The 22426-nt window shown below is 40.6% G+C and overlaps 2 protein-coding genes across 7 annotated transcripts; one reads left to right on the top strand and one right to left on the bottom strand.

The window, feature by feature from the left end:
• Positions 1-770: 770 nt before the first annotated feature.
• Positions 771-5817, bottom strand: LOC107390750 (retrovirus-related Pol polyprotein from type-1 retrotransposable element R1). Its single transcript, XM_054743577.2, has 3 exons — positions 4207-5817; positions 3744-4109; positions 771-3400 (listed from the first exon to the last, which is right to left on the bottom strand). Exon 3 carries the CDS (start codon positions 3252-3254, stop codon positions 2151-2153), a length of 1104 nt encoding a protein of 367 aa, XP_054599552.1. The 5' UTR covers positions 3255-3400; positions 3744-4109; positions 4207-5817; the 3' UTR covers positions 771-2150.
• On the top strand, positions 5785-22426 carry shoc2 (SHOC2 leucine rich repeat scaffold protein). Of its 6 annotated transcripts, none has more exons than XR_001573581.2 (10): positions 5785-5892; positions 9915-10951; positions 11134-11271; positions 11419-11549; positions 11841-12029; positions 12483-12605; positions 13660-13797; positions 16526-16643; positions 18589-19854; positions 19958-22426. XR_001573581.2 is itself a non-coding variant. In XM_070550010.1 (10 exons), the coding sequence occupies exons 3-10, from the start codon at positions 10249-10251 to the stop codon at positions 18795-18797; spliced, it is 1749 nt and encodes a 582-aa protein (XP_070406111.1). In that variant the 5' UTR covers positions 5814-5892; positions 7155-7273; positions 9915-10248; the 3' UTR covers positions 18798-22426. The 6 variants fall into 6 exon arrangements, 5 of the variants coding, with proteins under 5 accessions (XP_015823139.1, XP_015823165.1, XP_070406111.1 ...); XM_070550010.1 differs by adding an exon at positions 7155-7273 and having other exon boundaries at positions 5814-5892; positions 18589-22426; XM_015967653.2 differs by having other exon boundaries at positions 18589-22426.

Below are 22426 nucleotides of genomic sequence, written 5' to 3'. Positions count from 1 at the left end.
ATAAAAGCAGAAGGTTATTTTACCATTGTGCATATCTGAGCTACAATAACAGTCTTTTGTGACTACTGCTGCAATACCGACCTTGTTTAGGCAGAACTTCTCTCAATATCGACTTGACCTCAGGCATTGTGCTTCCTGGGTGTGTGCTGAAAGGTAAGCATACGTATTTTACTATAAAAACAATTCCCAAAATTGCAGATTCAAATAAAGAGGCTGGTGTTCCAATTTGGGCAGCATGCTCATCACTCAAAACTGGTTATTTGCTGTAGCTACAATTACTGGAAACTGACATTTTCCACTTAATAAGTGTTGCACTTCCTCATGATTACGCTCTTATTAAATTGATATTGCTTTCATACAATCAAAGCTTGTCATAGTAAAAGTCTACTCGTAATTCAAAGACAAGCTAGCTAAATACCCAAACTAGCACTAGTTTTTCTCCTTTCTCTTAAATACCTGTGACAGTAAATGTCCTATTGAGTACTTACTGATTCACAATATGACGCAATTATGTTAACCTTAACCACAGAAACAAACTGATTGAATGTGTAGTCTACGAAGCACGGCAGGTCAAACACACTAATCTGGTTTAGCATGTTAGCAACACATAAGATTAGCTATTTACGTCGGCACGTCTAAACCGGTCTAAACTGACGTTCCTATCAGAGTTATCAAAAACTACATTTAGCATCTGCTAACTCACGATGTTAAGGTTTTCGTTAAATATTTTCACAGATAAAATTTAGATGTCCCATATCCCACCTTAGCACCAAAATAAGGTTGTGACTGTTGCCTTGCCAACGCAATCAGTGGAATCACGTGATTTTCTTCTGGATTTATTTCATAAGGCATGAGCAAATTACTGACACTTACAGGCGGCTCTCAGAACTGAACTGAACTCTTCAAAAATTATTTTAATTTATTCGCATATCTCAGGTAAAACAGAATAGAACTGAATAATTAATAAATTGTATCATGTTAAACTATTCAATTACGGTGAGATATGAGGAGTGAAAGCAATATTTGTTTTGTTTGTGCACAGGTACATGGGCTTTAAGTTTTATTTTCTCTAAATGCCAATTAATCAGTCACTATTTTATAATGTCCATTCATACTCCCCTTTCTCATGAAAATAGTTTTATGTTAATTCATAAGAGTAAAATGTTATTTTATGTGAAATATTATTTTACAGATGTCATTGCTTTAAATTCAATTCATTTCAAAAATACTTTTTTAATCCCAGAGGGAAATTGATTGCTGTCGTAGCTCAGAATAATGATAATAGTGATCAAGTTGTCAAAGAGTTGTTATATATTACAATGGCTGTTGGGGGGAAAGATCTCCAATAGCGGTCAGTGTTGCAGCCAAACTGAAGAAGCCTCTGACTGAAGACACTCTTCCGTTGTCGGACAGTCTTGTGAAGAGAATGCTCAGGGTTGTCCATAATTTTCTTGATTCTCTGGAGAATACTTCTTTGCATTATCTCATCCAGTGGTTCCACAGTCGTCCCCAGAACAGAACCAGCCTTTCTTATTAGGCTGTTGAGCCTTTTCAGGTCCCTGCTTCTGATGCTACTACCCCAACAGAAGATGGCTCAAGAGATTACACTCTCAACAACAGACTTGTAGAAGATCTGCAGCATCTTGCTACAGACGTTGAAGGACCTAAGCATCCTCAAGAAGCGCAGTCTGCCTTGTCCCTTCTTGTAAATGGCTTTGCTGTTCTATCTCCAGTCCAGTTTGTTGTCCAGGTGAACTCCAAGGTATTTGTATTCCTCAACCACCTCCACTTCTTCTCCCATGACGGAAACAGTGTTTGACTCCGCCCTGTTTCTTCTGAAGTCTAAAATCATCTCCTTTGTTTTGTTCACATTCAAGGTCAGATGATTGTTTCCACACCATGCCACAAAGCGCTCCACCAGCTCTCTGTACTCAGCTTCCTGTCCATCTCTGATACACCCGACAACTGCAGAGTCATCTGAGTATTTCTGTAGATGACAGGTCTCTGATTTGTACTGGAAGTCTGAGGTGTACAGGGTGAAAAGGAATGGTGAGAGTACAGTCCCCTGTGGTGCCCCAATGTTACTGATCGCCTGGTTTGATGTGCAGTTCTTCAGCCTCACAAACTGTGGTCTGTTTGTCAGGTAGTCTTTAATCCAGGCGATAGTTGAGGCCCCCCACCTGTGTCTTCTGGAGTTTCTGGCAAAGTACATCAGGCTGGATTGTGTTAAATGCACTGGAGAAATCAAAGAACGTGACCCTCACAATGCTGCCTGCTTTGTCCAGATGACAGTGGATTGGTTGAAGCAGCTGGATGATGGCATCTTCAACTCCAACTCCATGGCGATAAGCAAACTGCAGCGGGTCCTGATATGTCCTAGTTTGCTTATTCAGGTGGACCAACAGGAGTCTCTCCAGGACCTTCATGATGTAGGATGTCAGAGCAACCGGTCTGTAGTCGTCATTGACTGATGGGCGAGTTTTCTTTGGAACTGGAACAAGGCAGGATGTCTTCCACAGGACTGGAACCTTCACCTGGGCCAGGCTGAAGTTGAAGAGGTGCTGCAGAATCCCACAGAGCTGCTCTGCACAGGCCTTCAGTACTCTGGGGCTGACACCATCTGGACCTGCAGCCTTGTTTCTGTTCAGTCTCTCCAGCTGCCTCTTCACCTGACTTCTAGAGACAGATAGGTGGGAGGGGGAGGTAAATGGGGCAGCAACATCTCCTGACTTGGTTGAAGACAGATTTATAGAACCAGAAGAGTCCATGACTGCATTAGAGGACAAAAGAGCTGGCGTGTGACAGGAAAATGTTGGATCAGAGGAGGATGGGATGTCTGATTGGCTGGGGACAGGCGAGGAGGATGCTGGGTTTGTTCCTGAACTGAACCTATTGAAGAACTTGTTCAGTTCATTGGCTGTGTCCAGGCTGCCATCTGTGCAATCCTTCCTCTGCTTGAAGCCAGTGATCTTCTTCATCCCTGACCAGACATCTCTGATATTGTTCCTCTGTAGTTTGTTCTCCAGCTTCTTCCTGTATGCCTCCTTGCTGTCTCTGATCTTGATCTTCGGTTGCTTCTGTATACTCCTCAATAATCCACTTTCTCCCTCCTTGAAGGCTCTTTTTTTCTCAGTTAGAAGATTCTTCAATTCACTGGTGATCCAGGGTTTGTTATTAGCAAAGCATCTCACTGTTCTGGCGGGTATGATTTTGTCCACACAGAAGTTTATACAGTCAGTGACACATCCAGTCATGGCACTGATGTCCTTTTCATATCCTTGGCAGAGAGTCGTCCAATCTGTGGTATCAAAACAACCCTGCAGGGCTTCTTCAGTGTCCTGTGACCATTTTCTCACAGTTCTTCTTGTCACAGGTTGCCTCTGAACAAGTGGTTTGTATTCTGAGCAGAGAAAAACAAGATTGTGATCTGATTGTCCCAGAGGAGGTCTTGTTTTGGACATGTATGCATTCGTTACATTTGGATAACACAAATCCAATGTCTTGTTTTCTCTGGTGGAGCAGTTGACAAACTGTTGAAATTTTGAAAGTGTAGCAGAGAGCGAGGCATGATTAAATTCACCAGATATAGCCACAAATGCATTGGGGTGCTGGGTTTGTAGCTTAGCGACAATGGAACTGATGGCATCACATACATTTTCAGCAATGGCTGAAGGTGGAATATAAACGGTTGCCAAGACAACACTGGTGAACTCTCGTGACAAATAATATGGGCGACAACTTACTTCCAAGAGTTCAACATCTGGGTTGCAGAGACGACATTTCACTGAAACATGGCCTGGATGGCACCATCTGTTGTTGGCAAGCATTGCCACTCCACCTCCTTTTCTTTTCCTGCTCCTCTTCAGATCTCTGTCTGCTCGTACAGTCAGGAATTCTGGCAGAGAGATGCTGGAATCGGGGATATGGTTCTGCAGCCACGTCTCAGTGAAACACATAACACTGCATTGCCGATACTCTGGCTGAGTCCTTGAAAGGGCTTGGAGTTTATCCATCTTGTTGTCCAGTGATCTCACATTGCCCATTATGATCGATGGAAGATGGTTTGAATTTCCTCTTTCTCTGTCTCCATTTTGCTCCCATCTTCTTAGCTTCACAGCACCAGAAACAGAAAAGTAAAATGTCCAAAAATACAGTTTTTCTTGAGAAAGTAGAAGAAAAAATGTCCAAAAAAAAGGCAAAACTTACATTTAGTCAACAGAGCTACTCCAACATGCAGCCACCCAGAGCAGCGCAGTCCCGAAACGTGAGTGGAAAACTGGAAAAACATTTAAAAGAACTTATTTCTGATTATAATCGGTTACTCTGAGTTTTTTATGCAAGCTTAACATGAAAATTGTCTCCTACACCTATCTTCTAGCATTAGCTTGTAATAGAAAATAGACAGTGAAACTCTAGGATTTGTCTCAGGCTTTGCAAATTCTAGAGTTTCACAGCTGTCACTGAACAGTCATGAACTCGCTTACAGGAAAGGCTGTTGGTTGAGCATCCAGGAAACTACAGAGGACGTCTAAGATGTTAGATGCTCACTGTTAGCATTAGCAACTGCACCACACAGCAGAACTTCTTCATGCTTGTGTTATTTGTGGAGGAAAAACATCTGTGTTACAAGTCAGTGGTAGAATCGTGTTGCTGTTATCCAGTCCAAGCAAGATGTCCAAATATCAGCAAATAACACTCCTGCCATCTGAAACTCAGCTGTGATGTAGCTCACTTCTATGTCCTGAAAATGGTGCGTCAGTGGTTTTCTTTCCCAAGTACAACATACAAAGCATTCCTTCCTACTAGACCACTACAAATGTACTGATTAAACAAGTGTTCCACACCTTTAAAATTGTAGTACTTACAGCAAAACAGAAAGTTCAATTTAGCTTAACCTTTCAAATGAGCTTAAACTCCTTCAGGTGACCCATGAAAGCTATACTTACATATACTTAGTATCTAAATAAAAAGACAGTTGTGGGCACTGAGAACCAGCAACAAATATGTGCTGTACTAAAATAGTCTGTTTTCATGGGGTGGTGGGTTTGTTCTGCTGGTCTGATGCTTTTGCTCAATAATTCTGAGACAGAACATGTTTAATTAATTCCAATCATCTTCTCATCTGAACAAAGAATGTGCTTTTGCTTGGCTAATTTCATGTCCAAAGGGTAAGCATAGGTGTTTTATCTCAGACATTTGTGATGCAACGTCAGAAATGGGTTTTACTGTTAACTGAACCCTCAGATGAGATGGTGCAACTACTGTTTTGTCATTGAGAGACATTAGCCCATTTATCTCTGGTTCATCCTTACCTCAACACCAGTTCAGTTTTGACAGACCTTCAGCTGGATGATGAGCTTTTTCTATCATTGGTATCTTTTTAGTCTACGTGAAGTATCTAAGTCCCTTTTTTAAATTACATCCTCATCGTTTTGCAGTCATGCAGGCAAGCAAGCAGTGTAAATCTGACCCAATTTTGGTGCTCACAAGTAATTTTAACATAACATTTACCTGTCTGTCTGTCATCACTCGTTTGTTAAAAATATTAACAAGTTGTAAAATTGGTTGAATTCGTATTTTTTGTCATTATTGATTATATTTGAACCACGACACAAAGCTTTTCACGGTTATTATAATCTTGTGATAATTTGTGTTATTATTTTCCGACTTAATTTTTTCTGCTGTAATTACCTCCAGAAAAGTTGTAGTAACCGTGTAATAAACTGGAGCGTTCGTAATACATAAGAACTGGTTGCGTTTGAAAGTCTCGTGATAACATTGGCTCGGCGTGCGAATGACGCAGTTTGGTGGCCGGAGAGGGAGGGAGAAGACCAGCAGCAGTGTAAGAAAAGAGGAGGAAGCAGCTCGGATGGCGGAGTCACACCTCTGAAGGTAAATCCGTTTTTTTTAAACCTCGTTAACAGTGGACGTTTTTATGCTCTTAGCGAGGCGCTATCGACACCCAACAGGCAGTAAGCCAGTCCGCCTGACGTGACGGTGAGTTCGGCGCTAATGTGTCTTTTTGGTGGTGACGAATACGAACGTACTCTTTTGTTCAGCTTCGGAATGGCCGCTGTTTTTCTGTGTGTTTTCGCTTTTTTTCTTAACCCTCTTCCACTCGTTTCCTTTACGGAAGCGGCGTTCTGATTCCGCGTTCTAGCTGCTTCGCACGTATCTTGTAGCCGCTCGGCGCCGCACACCAGCCGCCTCTCGCTGACTGTTCTTGTTGGGGAGTGAGCTGCCTGAGCTCAGCTGTCCGCAGCACAGATTTCTTTTCTCGGCCAAACTCGCGATGGACGGCCCGGTCGCTCAGCCTCTCCGTTCGGGCCTACGTTAAACACAACCCTGCTCCGGATGCATATGTGAGTCGTTGAGGGAAAACGTTGCTTTAAAAAAAATGTGTTCCATAATGTTCTTCAAAGTGACGTTACACTTCCTCTGCTGAGAAGGAGAGTCGTTATAATCGTTAGCTTGTAGGCTAAATTGCCAGCTAGCTTGACGTTAGGAGGCTAGCTGTCTGGCAGAATTGACGTTTGATGTGGTGTTGACGTTTAGCTTAGCTGTTGTTGTTTCCTCCCTTCTTGTCAGTCTTTTTTCAGCCTTGGCGATTGTGGTTCTTTTTTTTTTCGTCATAATATTCTATCTTCGTTTTCACACGTAGTTGTAGATCTTTGTATTAATCCCTTAATCCCGTGGGTGGTTTGATGAAAACCAGACATGTTTTAGCCTGAACTCGAGCACTTTAGATATAACGCTTTATTACCTGTAGATCAGCGATCACACAGTTTGTTACCGTCTCATTTTCTATTTCTGGCCCATTGTTGGGTAAATAAATTAACCCCTAAAGGCGACTTGACTTCTCGACCTGGTTGCTACAGATTTGTCGGTAATCTCTCTGCTTCTAAGAATTTTGTCTTCTGCACACGTAGCAATCATGGGTCATGTGGAGTTGGGGTTAGCAGTCCCTGCTAGCTTACGTTTTGTTTTGCAATTATTATTAGCTGGTATCTCACACAGTCTGTAAGACTGAAAGGCCTACTTATTTTCTTGTATTAACATTTGTGGGATCTCTTACAAATGTGGACACTTTTGCTGGAAATCAGTTAAATCCCTCCAGATAAACTCATTCCTGTTTTCTGATTATCTTATTTTAGGGCTCCTCAATCTTGGTCCATGTAGGCAACTACATGCATGTTTACTGTTTGCACCAGTACACCTAGTTTTGAAGACCTTGAGAGGACACGATGAAGAGGTGATTAAACCACTGAATCAGGTGTGTTGGTGCAAAGAAACTGCTAGACATGCAGAACAATTACGCTCCAGGACCAGAATTTGATGACTAGCTTAGTTTATTTTATTTTTTTTTATCAGAAAGGCTGTGAAACGGATAAGCAAACGAGAACTGCAGAATTGAACTAAATGATGGGCCCAAGATATCCTTAATGGAAACTTCATTAGTGTGTATGTGGGAAGTCCAAGCAGCTCTTTATGGTGGTTCTGCGGTAGTGTTGATGGACACACATTAGCTTTTTCTGAGAAACTGTATTTTAGGTGAGCCTGATGCTTGCATGAAGAGTGGGTCTTAATTCATTTAATGACAAAAGTGCTGCTAGATCCCTTACATGTTGATTGTGTAATTCAAGATTATGAGCAAAAACTCCTTTAGTTAAATTTTTTTATATGAACTCTTCCAAACATGATGCACACTTTCTGATTATTTGGTGTGATGCACAGTTAGGGATGTAAAAAGATACATGGCACATTTGGATTTTGCATGTCTCTGATTAAAACACAAATAATGAGTTTAGCCTTAAACAGAACTATAACTCCTCCATACCAAACACAATTAATGGGTTGATTTAATTCTCCATTGTTTCTCAACTTTTGCTGGTTAAATAGCTAAAAGCATGTCTTGGTTGGGCCGTAGGATTAATGCTGTGTCAATGCTCGAGGATTTTTTTTAAGTATACTAGAGTGTATCAATTTTTTGGGTATAAAATGCATACCAACACAGACTTTGTGTTTTAGTTGTGTAGTATGTACCATAATTAACTCAATATGCATACTGCACCTGTAATAACCGAGCTAATGCCAGTTTTAAATAATATATAAATCATTAATATATAATAAAATTTTGAGTAACAATCCCACTCTTAGAACCTTTTTTAGAAAATATAAAATGCTTTCTCTTGTTACCGGTTTGCATCTATTTTAGTGTTAAAATTTAACATGAAGTTAATTTGCAGGAAGCTGTGATTTTTCTTTTAAGCCTAAGACCAGTTGTTGATCTGTTCAGTTTAATATTTGTTAGATGCCGACGCTTTTAAAAAGCACAAAATTCATCCGTGAACAGGGACTTTCTATACGTGATGATCATAATGTCATAATCTTCATCTCTACCATCTCCTCATTCAGCTTGTTCTGCCTTTCCTGGGATCAACTTATCATTTTCTCTTTCCTCATATTTTTTTATCACAATTTTTACTATTCCCAATTTAATATATTTTTTATTTGAAATTTTTGCTCTTGTGAAGCGCCTTGTGATTCTCATCTTTAGAGGTTCTTTATAAAAAGATTTTTTCTTCTTTGCCACAAATAAAAATTTGTTAGAAGAAAATCCTTACCCACTTGAACAGGAACACCGTAGTCTTTTATTAGGTATTAGTAAAAGGTTCCTAAATATCCTTGTTTAAACAGCAGCTATGTGCCAGGAGAGGGACAAAGACTACAGCCGTATAAGGAAGTGGGTCACATAGCTGAGTTTACATGGCTCCAGCAGTTGGGTTGGTCTGGATAATCTCAGTTATTTGTAAGTAATAACTCAGTTTGCATGTGTGTCTATTACAGCCATCAGATATGCTAATTATTCACGATAAGCAAAAAGAGCACAGATGTCTTTTATTCTAAACAATAGTGTACGACGTGCTGTCAGGTAGGAAAAGCCTCTTTTGACTGAACATTTTAACCCAAAAGGTCACGCGACCTGTTTAGGTGGAAACTTTATGCTTTGAAGGCCACTTCCAAAGATTACTCTCAGCAGTCCCAACCTTTTCTCATAGCTCATATCTCGAGCCAAACCCCCCTCTCCTCAGCGTAGCGTGTGCTGAAGAGCTCAATGTACAGGAGTCCACAGATTAAACAAACATGTCCTTTCACAATGTAAGGTCCCTAAAGACTTGCATTTTGTTTCTGTGTTTCTTTTTGGGTGAGAAAGGTTAAAAGGCCCAGGCCATGTTTGTTTATTGCAATGAAGATGGGCTGAATTTATTTTTGGTACCTTAACTCTTGATCTGGAAAAGTCTACAGGGTCTGTTCACTTGTATATGCAGTTTTGTCAAGTGATCTTTCTACTGGTTTCTTAAATATTCTCGTAAACACAGCACGGTGTTTAGAAATATCTCTATTTACCCAAAATAGAGAAACTAACTCAGAAAGCTGTCAGCACTAAGTCTGTGGCACAGTGTTGTTATTACACTAAAAACTGAAAAATTGCCTTGGATTATCCCCAGGAAAGCTACACACACGAGGAAGAGGACGAGAAAGGTGAATCTGAGGGCCTTGTCTAGCCTTGTCTGCTCATTGATGTGATGCTGAGGTTTTGCTGTATTTGAGCCACAATGTTTTGTAGCATCTTCTGTTCAAACACAAACATGTAAGCTGTGTTGTTCTTGTGTCTGATGGTTACAGAGTAGGTCAGAGATGAAGCTGGGACACAGAACGACTTTTTATTTAAAAAATATGTACTTTTTTTGTCAAAGAAAATGTAAACGAGGATCACCTGGCCATAATTTCCTGAATATAAAACAAGACACTTTTTTGAGGAACCAGCTTTTTTGTGTCATGCTAAGAAAATCCATAAAGTCTAGAAATCAAACTGGAGATGTTAACACAATGTATTTTCCTTTTCTCTACAGCAGTTTTGGAGGGATTTGACCAAGCCTGAAAGAACTTCCATAAAAAAGTTCAGGGATTTTGTGGAGTTCAAAGACTCAAGTATGAGCCCCACGAATGCCACAAATCACCTTCTTCAAAGGATTATTTCCCGTATGCCATTTTAGCAAAGGAACACATAATCACCAGACGATTGGATCATCGAGCCTTTATTTTTTTTTGGGTGATAATAAATGTGTTGGTCTGCGTGGGGATGTTTATGAAAGAGTCCTCGACTACCTTTGCCCCTTTGTTTCTAAATAAGTAACCTGATGAGAGTCCCAAGAGTATCTCTACTAGGGTTCTAATAACGTCAACATGAGTAGTACTTTAGGCAAAGAAATAGATTCAAAAGAAAAGGACCCCAAAGGCGGTCTGACAGGTAAAGAAAGGGAAAAGGAGGCCAAGGCTCTAGCCAGCTTAGTCAAAGACGGTGGCAAAGAAACAAAGACCAAAGGGAAAGATGCCAAAGAAGGAAGGAAGGACACAAGCAGCTCAACACCTGGTGTTGCCTTCTCTGTTGACAATACAATTAAGCGGCCAAACCCGGCACAAGGTGGACGCAAGAAATCTAGTAACGCAGAAGTCACTAAAGATGTCAATAAGTGTCGGGAGGAGAAGTCTGAGAGACTGGACCTCTCTAAACGGTCCCTGCAGAGTTTGCCCCCCTGCATAAAGGAGCCGACTCAGTTGCTAGAACTCTACTTGTACAGCAACAAACTACAGAGCCTACCAGCTGAGGTGGGTTGCCTATCAGGCCTGGTCACTTTAGCGCTCAGCGAAAACTCCTTGACCAGTTTGCCTGATTCCTTGGACTCCCTGAAGAATCTCCGAATGCTTGACCTGCGGCACAACAAGCTCAGAGAGATTCCACCCGTCGTCTATCGGCTGACGTCTCTGGTCAAGCTCTACCTGCGTTTCAATCGCATCACAACAGTGGAGAAGGACATTCGAAACCTGTCCAAGCTCACCACGCTGAGCATCCGCGAGAACAAGATTAAGCAGCTGCCTGCAGAGATAGGTAAGTAAACCTGCGTAGAGAACAGTAGGTGCTTTTCAAGTACGTAGCCTTTTGCTTTTGGTTATTTCAACATGATGTTGTGTTTCTTTTTTTGGTACTAGAATGACATGACTGTACTGAACGATTTGTGGATATGCATCTTTCTTCATTTAAAATATGGCTGAAGTTGTGAATCTTTGCAGGGGAGCTATGCAGCCTCATAACCCTGGATGTTGCCCATAATCAGTTGGAACATCTACCAAAGGAGATTGGAAATTGCACACAAATAACCAACCTGGACCTGCAGCACAACGAACTCTTGGACCTGCCAGAGACTATAGGTAGAATTAGACTATGAATACACGGGTTTGGTATATTTTAGTTTTGGGTGTTTCCTAAACAACGTTAACAGTCTAACCTTGTTTATCCTTTCTAATTTGGGGGTTTGGTAAATGTGCAGTGAGTAAACAATGCTTTATTTTTTTTAGGCAATTTAGCAAGCATAACTCGTTTAGGTCTGCGATATAATCGATTGTCAGCGATCCCCAGATTGTTAGCCAAGTGTCGGGAACTGGAGGAGCTAAACCTTGAAAACAACAACATTTCAATGTTGCCAGAAGTAAGTGTTGTTGTAAATTTAAATATGAAAAAGGATGCTTGTTTCATGCAATGTTGTTAAAAATTCTAAATGGATACTGCTAGTTTTGTATCAAGAGTGCTGGTCCCTCTGCACCAGTCCTTAATGTATGGCAATGTTTGCATCATTGTCCTGCTTGTCAAAAATATTCTGTAGCTTTATTCTTTATGTTGGGGATTTTTTGTTAATCTACATAATGCTATCAATCAATATATAATAAATTTCGATAAGTTAGCATAATCTTAATTATTCTGGTCTTTTTTAAACGACTAGGGGCTGCTGTCAAGTTTGGTAAAGCTGACGAGTCTGACGCTAGCGAGGAACTGCTTCCAGTCGTACCCTGTAGGGGGGCCTTTGCAGTTCGCCACCATTTACACCCTCAACATGGAGCACAACCGCATCAATAAGATCCCATTTGGCATCTTCTCCAGGGCCAAAGTGTTGAGCAAGCTAAACATGAAGGTATGAATTAGTGAGATAATCTAACAACGGAGTTGTGTGTGTTTTTTTTTTTTATTTCCCTCCAGCAAAAGACATAATATGAGACATTATACAGCAAAATGTTATATGGGCAGCATATTCTCAAGTAAACATCTATCTGTTGCATTTTGAACCTTTTGTAAAAGCTGACGAAGCTAATATGTGTGTTTAAGCCATGTTAGTGTTCTAGCTTGTGCAAAAACCATTGGTTCCTTTAAAGTTTGTTCATTTAGTGTATGTTTGGATGGATGTATGGATGAGTGACCCGTTTACCGGTAGTTTTCTTCCATCCTTTAAAAATAGACACTATGTAAAAAGCGTGTTTATTGTTATTACTTTAGTGAAGTGGTCTGATTTTTCCTTTCCCTCCTATCGGCTGTTTACGTTGTCCTGTGAAGTTTATTTTAATTTTGAAAACCCAATTCTATCTTTCAGGACAACCAGTTAACGTCTCTGCCATTGGATTTTGGCACATGGACTAGCATGGTTGAGCTTAACCTGGCTACTAATCAGTTGACTAAGATTCCAGAAGATGTCAGTGGTCTTATCGCTATAGAGGTGAGTCTGGCGTGCACAGTTGTGCACCGAGTTTTGGTTGGCATATTTTTAGATTGCACAATCCACAGCAGCACTTGTTGGACCAGTTCCTGTAGGACACAGTTAAGTCTTTTGTTTTGTGTTGTGAACCGGTCTGTCGCTAAATAAATCTGCGGTTTACTTGCAATGATTAGAAATAGTCTCCCATTCGGGTGATTTTGTTTAACATCAACTTAAGTTTTTTTGCAGGATGCGTTACTATTTCTTATTTCTGTTAACAAGCATGTGAGCTTCATGTGTTTCCAGGCTAGGGCTGGTCGATAATTCAGTAATGATATATATCTATCCATAGACATGTGGTGCGATAGGAAAAAATGGGTCGATTTAAAAAACTTAGATTAAAAAAAGTTTCTTTTCTTTTTTCATTATAACCTATCAAGTAGTATAATACTAGACTCCCATCCAATCAACAACACAGATCCAGGCCCGTTCCGTCACCAAGCCCTCCCTTCTCAGACCTAAACAGACAGCACGTGACTTAAAAAAGAAGCAGCATGGAGAGGCAGAGGAAATTGTCCCAAAAGAATAATTTGGTCATTAGAAGTTCTTTGCTAAATTTGTGATGGGAGCTGAGGCCAATTGTTCAACTGACAGAGCTGCACAATGTTTATTTTCCTGTTTTTTGCGCTGTCGCAGGGCTGTGGCCGACTCTCAGCACTAGCGATGTATCGGTTATGAGCAAAACAGCTCTTTATAGAGCCTCACTTAGAGAGAGGGTAGGAAGCAGCGTCCTTCATATCAGAAGTTTCCAAAAGCAACACTGTTCATGGCCGCCTTTGTTTACTAACTAAAGCAAGACATGTCTTTTGCCCTACCTACATGCTTGGAAAATTGCAGCGTTCCTAATAAATGTGTTTGAATGTATGGAAAGCCAAAGTGACCCACAGTTCCTTCCTGTGACGTCAATTGTCTATAGGTCAATATGAATGTTTTTTATATATATATATGTTTTGTTCTATATTGTACAGTCCTACTCCAGACTCACTTTTTGTTTATTTTTAATTTTGTTTTCCAGGTGTTAATATTGTCCAATAACCTCCTCAAGAAGTTACCACAAGGTATTGGGAATCTGAAAAAGCTACGAGAGCTTGACCTTGAGGAAAACAAGCTGGAATGTCTACCGAACGAAATCGCTTACCTGAAAGATTTACAGGTAATCTTTTCATCTCATTGTTTTAAAACAGAAAGAGATGGGGATTTGCTCTTAATGCATTTTGGTTTATTTCTTCTTTTGAAACCAGATGTCAAGATTTACATACATTTTTAGACTCATGATAAAAATACAGGTTTATACATTTGAAAGATAAACTCAGCTATGAAGTCTTACCTTTCACTATATACACAGGGGTTTTCCTGCGTTCAAATTTGTGTAGCGGCCGCCTCTAGCTATTTTTGTGCCGCCCCAGCCTGATTTCACTCCGACCCCAGCTATATGGATGTTATTTTAACTGCAGTTGCAGCGTTGCACCACTACAGGGGCGCTGTATCAGCAGCGGTGCACCGAAAAGCACTAAAACCGCTGCAGACAAAGATCAAAAATGGCTTTTCTCACTAGTTGTTACATATCCACGGTTGGTGCTATTGACGTCCTGATTTTCCCCCGGGCTCTTCCATATCAGAGCAGGGCTGTACAGTGCGACAAAAAATAAAAACTGTCTGTGAGTGTCTGTCTATTTTTAACGTAGCACTGGTGCAACATCTTTGAATTACCATTTTCCCGAGAACTTTATTAAACAAAAGTAAGTTACGTGTAAGAAAAATGCTTTTTACTGGTGCACAGTGTGGTATTCTGGATGCAGTGGAGGAAAATAAAGGAACCAGCAAAGGCACAAAGGCAGAACTGGTCCAAAGTTTGGGATCAAAAGTAAAGCTGCACGCAGATTGGCTAATGCTAAAGCTAACAGGTAGCAGTCTCACGATCAAGTGGTGCACAGAAAAATAAATGATGGTAAAACTAAAAAAGACTAAACTCTACAAGTGGATGAAAAGTCCCCACTGTCCTGTTTATTCTGCATCCTGCTGTACGGATCAGAACCGCTGCAGATGCAAATCCCATTCGCAGGAAGTACGACAAGCCGGTGTAGTATATAATTCGCTTCAATCTTTGAACATAATTTAAATTGGATTATTGCCAACCCGTACATAATAGACATGCCACCATTACATTGTTGGCAGCAGAAATTCAATGTTGTTAGCATTTCCAATACAAATGCATGTTAATGAAATGCTTTGTAATTTACTGGATATATTTGAGTGTTATTAATACAAACCTAAAATGTTACAGAAATGTAGATCAAATATATAAAAATATTTTTAACTATAAATATCAGATGGGAAAAAGGGAACTAAACACCAATCTAATGCATATTATTGAGCCTTTTATAATAAGAATCTGTTGTTTCAGCCTGATTAATTTGTTGTTTTATTTAATAATTTTAGCAGCAAACCAGTTTTGTTTCACTTGAAACGTTGTCAAATGGAATATTCAATTAATCAACAGAAGCTTAGATTAGAACACTTAACGAAAAAATATTTTGCCTTTAAAAAAGTGAGGCAGTTGAATGCACCGAGTACGCATGTGCTGGCGCACGGTCCGTATGGTACCACCTCTGCCTCAGTTTGAGCCAGGAAAAACCCTGATACAGTTTCTTCTAGTATTAAGGAGCAGATTACTGGACATGTTGTCTACTCGTTAGATAATCATCACAGTTGGTCTCCACAGTTGGAGGGATGGAAAATGCTTTGGCATGCAGTTAAGTTAGACCCTTCACATTCAGCACAACTCGCTGTGTTCTATTGTTGTGGTTATTTGTATCTAAACCACACACATAATAGTCCTAATAAAAATATCCCATCACTGTGTAATTTATAATTGCAAAATTTTCTTTTGAATGCAGCTGTAGCTTTTCCAGATGTTTAGCGTGTTGGATTCAGAGCCCCGTGGGGGTTACATCATCAGAGTTGCGGGACTTATCTTCTCGTCCCCGTTGATGGTCTTTATGGCTGCCTGGACATGGAGGCTTGTTGTAGAATAAATGTGGGACACATTTGATAACATTGCTTGAAAAATAAAAAAAGTGAGGCATCTAAAATGATTGTATAATCCTGAATAAAGGCACCCAGAGGAACAATTATGACTGCTAGGGGTGTAATGGATAATCATTGATCTGTTATCCGCATGCACACAGTCCGAATCTTAGAGCCCTGGTGCATCAAACCAACATCAGCCTATCTCCGACAGATCCACACATTGAATCAACTTTTAAAATTCATCAATGTTCAGAGATTTTTATGTTTCCTCATGAAGCTTCAGTCTGATGGATGTTTGCATGCTTCAACAGGAAACAGCCAAAACTTCGTCTATACCCGTTTTCATTCAGTCTCGCAATGCAAAAATGTTGTTGCTAAGTCGACTTTTATTGTGCTGCATCAGATGAATGCAGAGCCTACCTTGTGGCCTACGTGATGACCTTTGCTGCTGCAAACACTTACGCCAGCATGCTGGTGTTTCTCTCTGCACTGCCACCATATTGAGCTTCTTTGTGTACCACAAACAATCACAAGCATAAACAGATGAAAGTGAACTACTGTGGGTGATAAGCCCTTGCTGGAGCTAATAATGCTGTGACTTGTACTGAAGTGACCGCAACGTAGTGAAGAAGAAAGACGTCAGAGGTGTTCAGTCGTCTTGTTGGTGTATAAAATAGTCGTCTTCTTAGGCGGAATCCTGGTATCGTAGGGATTTTAATAGAGACATGTTTTTTTTTTAATAACTGTTGTTTGGATGTAAAGGTGCTTCAAAAATTTGTTTGTGTGCAGAAATTCAACTGCTTCTACATTTTTTCTGGTGGCTGTAAAGATTTTCTCCTCTTTCCCTTCAGAAACTGGTGTTGACAAATAATCAGCTGACTACGTTACCCAGAGGCATCGGCCACCTCATCAGCCTGACTCATCTGGGTTTGGGGGAGAATCTGCTGCAGCACCTTCCAGAGGAGATCGGTCAGTACATCTAGTTAACGGCGCATATCAATGTCCTTGGCTGAAATGTTACAGGGTGGTAAATGTCCTGCAGCGATCTGGGGAACCAGAATGGATGTCTAGATTAGATGTGGTTGTAGCTAGTTTCTTAGCTTTTATGCACCATTCAACCTCTGTTGGACTGCCTGGAGGACATCAAGCTATGGTTGGCTCAGAACTTCTTGTGTTTCAACGAACACAAGACTGAAGTTATTCTGTTCACGCCACCAAAGACCCCAGGAGGTGCCCAAGGGCTTGATTTTGCCACTCTGGCACCGCATCAGAAGGCGGTGGTCTCTAACTTAGGGGTAAAACTGGACGCAGATCTCAGATTTGATGCTCAGGTGAACAGTGTTGTGAGATCTTGCTTTTTTCATCTACGCCGCATAGCGAAAATTAAGCCATTTCTGTCCCATAATCATTTGGAAACTGTAATCCATGCCTTTATTACCTGCAGGCTGGATTACTGTAATTCGCTATATGCGGGGCTTAGACAAGCTCCAGTAGCACGCCTCCAGGCGGTTCAGAACTCTGCAGCCCGGTTGTTAACATCTACCAGGAGGTCTGAACATATAACACCAGTCCTACGTGCCTTGCATTGGCTCCCTGTTTTTCATCGCATCAGGTTTAAGGTCCTCCTGTTTGTGTTCAAGGCGTTAAACACAGGGGCTCCTAAATATCTTTCCGATGTCATCCACCAACATGTCCCGGTGCGTTCCCTTAGGTCAGCTGACCAGAGATTACTAACTGTGCCTAGGTACAGCCTGAAGTCTCGTGGTAGTCGAGCTTTTTCAGTACGTGGACCAAGTCTCTGGAATGAGCTGCCAGCCGATGTAAAACAGGCCAAGTCATTAGAAACCTTTAAAGGAAGACTGAAAACACATCTGTTCTCGCTGGCTTTTGGACGTTGAAGTTGGGGGAAGTAGGCCGGATATGGACTGTGAACTGGCACTCAGGTTTTTGTACTGTATTTTAAAATGGATTTTTTATTGTATTTTTATAGGATTTATTACGGTATTTTACAGGGATTTCTTAATGTATTTTAATGGATTTATTAATGTATTTTAATGGTCATATCTCTGTCCTATTGTGTGGCATTTTATTGATGTACAACGCTTTGTTTGTCCATTCTGGCCATGTGAAAGCGCTCTATAAATAAAGTTGATTTGATTTGATTTGATTTAGCTTTAAAGGTGTGGAACACTGAAAACATTTTTAATGATTCGTTTTACTCTTGAGTTTCTCCATGCAGGTTAAACATGAAAATAGTCTCCTACATTTATCTCTTGCGTTAGCTTTTGATAGAAAATAGACGGTCAAATGCTAGGATCTGAAAAGTCTGACAGTTCTACGTCACACCGTCACCTAGCATTCATGGACACACCCATCTTGGCTCACAACAGAGACGGCTGTTGTTGCTTTAGTGTGCAGGAAACAGCGGAGAACGTCTCGGCTAGTAGAAGCTAACCATTAGCATTAGCAACTCCACCACACAGCAGAACATCTCCGGGCTTGTGTCATTTGTGTAGATAAAACATCAGTGTCACAGAGAAAATTGAGTCAGTGGCAGAGTTGCGTTGCTGTTAGCCAGTCAGAGGTAACATGTAAAAATATCAGAAAATAAGACTCCATATCCTGTCGTGTCAAGCTCTCCTCTGATGCGGCATTCTGCCAGTTCCTGTTTCTGTCCCACCTGAGCTTCTCTTCCACAGGGGATAACTTGCAAGGCATTCATTCCTACTAGAGACCACTGCAAATGTATTCATTAAACGAGTGTCCCACACCTTTAATACGTATTTACTTATGTTATATATAGAAATCTTTGTTCTTGTCCACCAGATCAAACAATGTGCTTTATTTCAGACCTTGTTTTTTTTTAAGAATCCAGTGTGAAACTAAACTGACACCAGCAAATGTTCATCTTTAGGCACGCTGGAGAATTTAGAGGAACTTTACCTCAACGACAACCCCAATCTGCACAGCCTTCCGTTCGAGCTGGCCCTCTGCAGTAAGCTATCCATCATGAGCATCGAGAACTGTCCTCTCACCCACCTGCCACCCCAGATTGTTGCAGGAGGTCCTTCTTTCATCATCCAGTTCCTCAAGATGCAGGGACCCTACCGTGCCATGGTCTGAGCTGAGAGCAGCTTGTTGCCGTTCAGTTCAACTTCAAACCCTCTGCTTACTCTGCGTCCTTTCGCCTGCCTGCCTGCCTGACCCCAGTGCGTGTATCATACACTGTAAAGAAAACAGACTCATTACAATCATTGCCGAGGGCACCCACAGACGGGGAGGTCGATGAGAATAACGTTTTGTTCTCCGTCATTGCGCAGGAGTAAGGCATGTCTTTGGAGCTTTTTGCTTTACTCCACAGATCATTCTGGTCATCTATGACATCGGCCACAAAACAGAACTCCTCTTTCATTCCGAGTCATAAATGAGGAAACTCTTTCCACCTGATTGCCAAAACTGAAGTTCTATATATTAACTCTGAGCTAGGAGGCGAGTCCTTCAACTTTTTAAATCACGCTCCCATTGCCAGTGTAAATACAGTAATTACAGCATCTTATGTGAGCAAGGATACAATTGTATGCAAAAATGACAAAAAAACAACAACAAGTCTTTGGAACTTTTTGTTTACTGCTGCTGCTGTAATTTTAAACTGTCATCTTGGTATTCTTTCTTTTGATACTCTGGTTTTTCTTTCATTTTTAAACATAATCTTCCCTATTAGTAACTTATGTTTATTGTTTTATGACCGTCGAGAACAAAGGTCTAAATATGATTATATGATATAATTTGTTTGTTTTACCTTTGAAATGATTTTTTTTAAAGAACTGTGCCTAATATGTTTAGAGTGATCCAGGGGTTCATTTCTAAACACGATTCTTCATAAAAATACAACATAAATTATTGCAACACTTAATTGCTACTGTTTTAAATTTATGTTTTTAAGTGTATCTTTTGCATTAATCCATCATGCAAGCGATATCGGTTGTAAAATATGAAGATTTGAGACCTTTTTAACAACTAGCAGCAGTAGGTGTTCATCGGTAAGCTAGTCATGTATACATATGATAAATACCAATCATTCATGCTAAAACAAAATGTTTTATTTCTTTTCCATGAAGAGCAGCGAGTTGGCTCCCGGATATTGGGTCAGGTCGGGGGAAGGGGCATCATAAAACATAAGGTACATGGGGTAAACCATGGATGTTTTATACATGTATACAATTTCTGGTTGTTGCCTTGAGTGCAATTTTTATTTCTGTTTACTTGTTTGATGTTCTCTCCAGTGTTGGACTCTATAGCCATCATCTAGTTGATCATTGACCAACATATCAAGCATTTTTAAAGACGTTTTCTGAGTCTGGAGCGAGCGGCGAGTGTATCTGAGCTTCAAAAAGATTTGATAATAAAACATTGACAGGTAATTCAATTACATATATTTTCTTTTTTTCCTGTAATTTTCTTTGCTTCTTTTGATGGGAGTGCTAAATTTTAATTGTATACCCATTTTTCTTTTTTAAAATGATGTAGATTTGATGTTTTTGAATCAGGTTTTTGCTGCTTTTATGCCCCCTTTTTTTATTTCATTTGCATCGTTATTGAGGCAGACCCACAAGAGCCTCGCTCTTATTTTTATTAGGGCCGTGTTTTTTCAAACAAGCTCGCTGTCCCTAAGTGTAAAAGTGGACATTAAATATTTTAAAATGTTCACATTTGAATCTAAAATTTTCACAGTAGGGGCTTTTTATTCCCCCTAAACCTGTTTTCATTGCAATAATCGCCCCAACAAAAACAAATGTTGGTTTTGTTTTCAGCCCAAATTAGTTCCACACCCAGCTTCGTGCTTTCTACTTTCTTGGTGTTTTAGCGAGCTGTGTCCAGTCTCATCCAGACAGGTGGGAAAGCTACGGCTCATCCGGGTCAGGTTGGATTTTTCTTTTTTTCGGATGGGGGTTAAACATGAAATGCTGCTTCTGATTACCAGCAGAACCTGTTGCTGCTTCTCATTGACTCAAACATTTGCTGTTGAGGACGGACGGAGCAGCGCAGGGAGGAGGTGGGACAACGACCCGCTCCCTATCCACAGATTTCACCGGGAACTCGCTGACCCGTCATCCCCTGGAAACCCTGGTGGTTTTAAACGCAGATTAAATCGTTGGGACCCAACGATGAAACAACACAAACAAGGTGCATTTTTGAGCTTGACGCAGTTCTAGTACAAGACTGTCAGAAAAAGGACAAACCAATTGTAAAAAGGGCTTTCTGTGTTCACGCTCAACAACACACTAGAGGCATTGCATTCCTGGGTTTTCTATAAAAGCTTTGGAAGTTTCTTTTATTTGTCTGTGTGTGTGTTTACTTTTAGCAGTTGTCTGAAAAATGCCTTCAACGAGTACTCAAAGTGAGATGTGCATTAGGTGTGCAGCGTTGAGTGCTGTGACCCGTTTTTACATTCACTCCTACTTTATTCACGTGCCATGTTGCAACACGGTGAACACCAGAGTGCGACGGCTGCAGGAGATGAGATTCCACCCCTCAGACTCTGGAATGTGTAATAAAACGTGGAAGAGGTGGAGAACGGCTCAGATGATGGTGTCCCTGCATCAAAGCAATGATGGATCCAGAAAAAAGTTTCTCTTGTAGGCCATGAGCGGTGTCATCTTGCTTCTTCTTTCTTATTTCTGCAACCTGACATGCTCCTGCCTGTTTTTCTTTCTTTTTTTTTTTTTTTTTGAGCAGCAAGCATGTTTATCTGACGTGATCTGGTTGGGTCACAATCGGGCGTTTTTGCATAGAAGACTTAGTAGCTCTTTAATGTTCCTGCAAATGCTCCCTTTTTTGTATATTGCAAAGGGTGTCAAGGCATTGTGTGCCAATGCTTCTACTTAATCTCCATTGACGAGCAGCCTTAATGGTCTTTTTTATGTGTTTGTTTGGCTATTCCTCGTGTCTATGGCCACTGACTGTACTTGATGACAAGCAACTGGTCGCTACAATGTAAATTTGAAACCTGTTTCCCTTTTTTTCTTTGACTCTGTACAGTAATCTGATGTTACGCTAGACTCAGTATTACAAAATCTGTTTCTGTGAAGTTTTATATAAAAAAACAACCAACAGAGTACACTGAAAGAAGATGCCAATATGCTACGATATGGTGGATGTACATGAGCTTATGTCTCACACATCTGTGGCATTAAAGGGGAATTCCACCAAAACTGACTTGCATTGTTGCTTTGTAGAAATGTCCACCATTCGATTTTAAAGTCACCTGGGGTGAAGATCGTCTCGCGTTGATATGAAGATCAAAGAAGACGTTTTCAGAGGATTAGATTATCTCAGCCGTTAAAGCACGCAGCTTCATAAACAACCACTGTTGTAGTTAAACCCAATTTCTTTATGGACCGGCCTTTTCATGCTGCCCACTTTTTATTGCATCACTCACATGCTTCTATTTTTTCTCTATACATGACACACCTTATTCAATTCAATTCAAAAATACTTTATTAATCCCAGAGAGAAATTGATTAATGTGCAGCAAGCAAGCAGGACCTTCATGACAATCTCAGGAGATTCCAGTGTGTTTTCTGGCTTCCTCCCAAGTCTTCAGGCTTGGTTGTGAATGCTGGACTTGATCCTTGCTGCCCTGTTGTAAATCTGATGTCCTCAGACCAAAGTTGCTCCTCAGTCGATTGAACATGCCTACATCCAGTCATGTTCAGTGTGTACATAATAAACAGACATATTTACAACATTCA

Source organism: Nothobranchius furzeri, chromosome 4 (genome assembly GCF_043380555.1).
Source record: "Nothobranchius furzeri strain GRZ-AD chromosome 4, NfurGRZ-RIMD1, whole genome shotgun sequence".
Lineage (NCBI taxonomy): Eukaryota > Metazoa > Chordata > Actinopteri > Cyprinodontiformes > Nothobranchiidae > Nothobranchius > Nothobranchius furzeri.
This window is presented reverse-complemented; position numbering and strand designations above follow the sequence as displayed.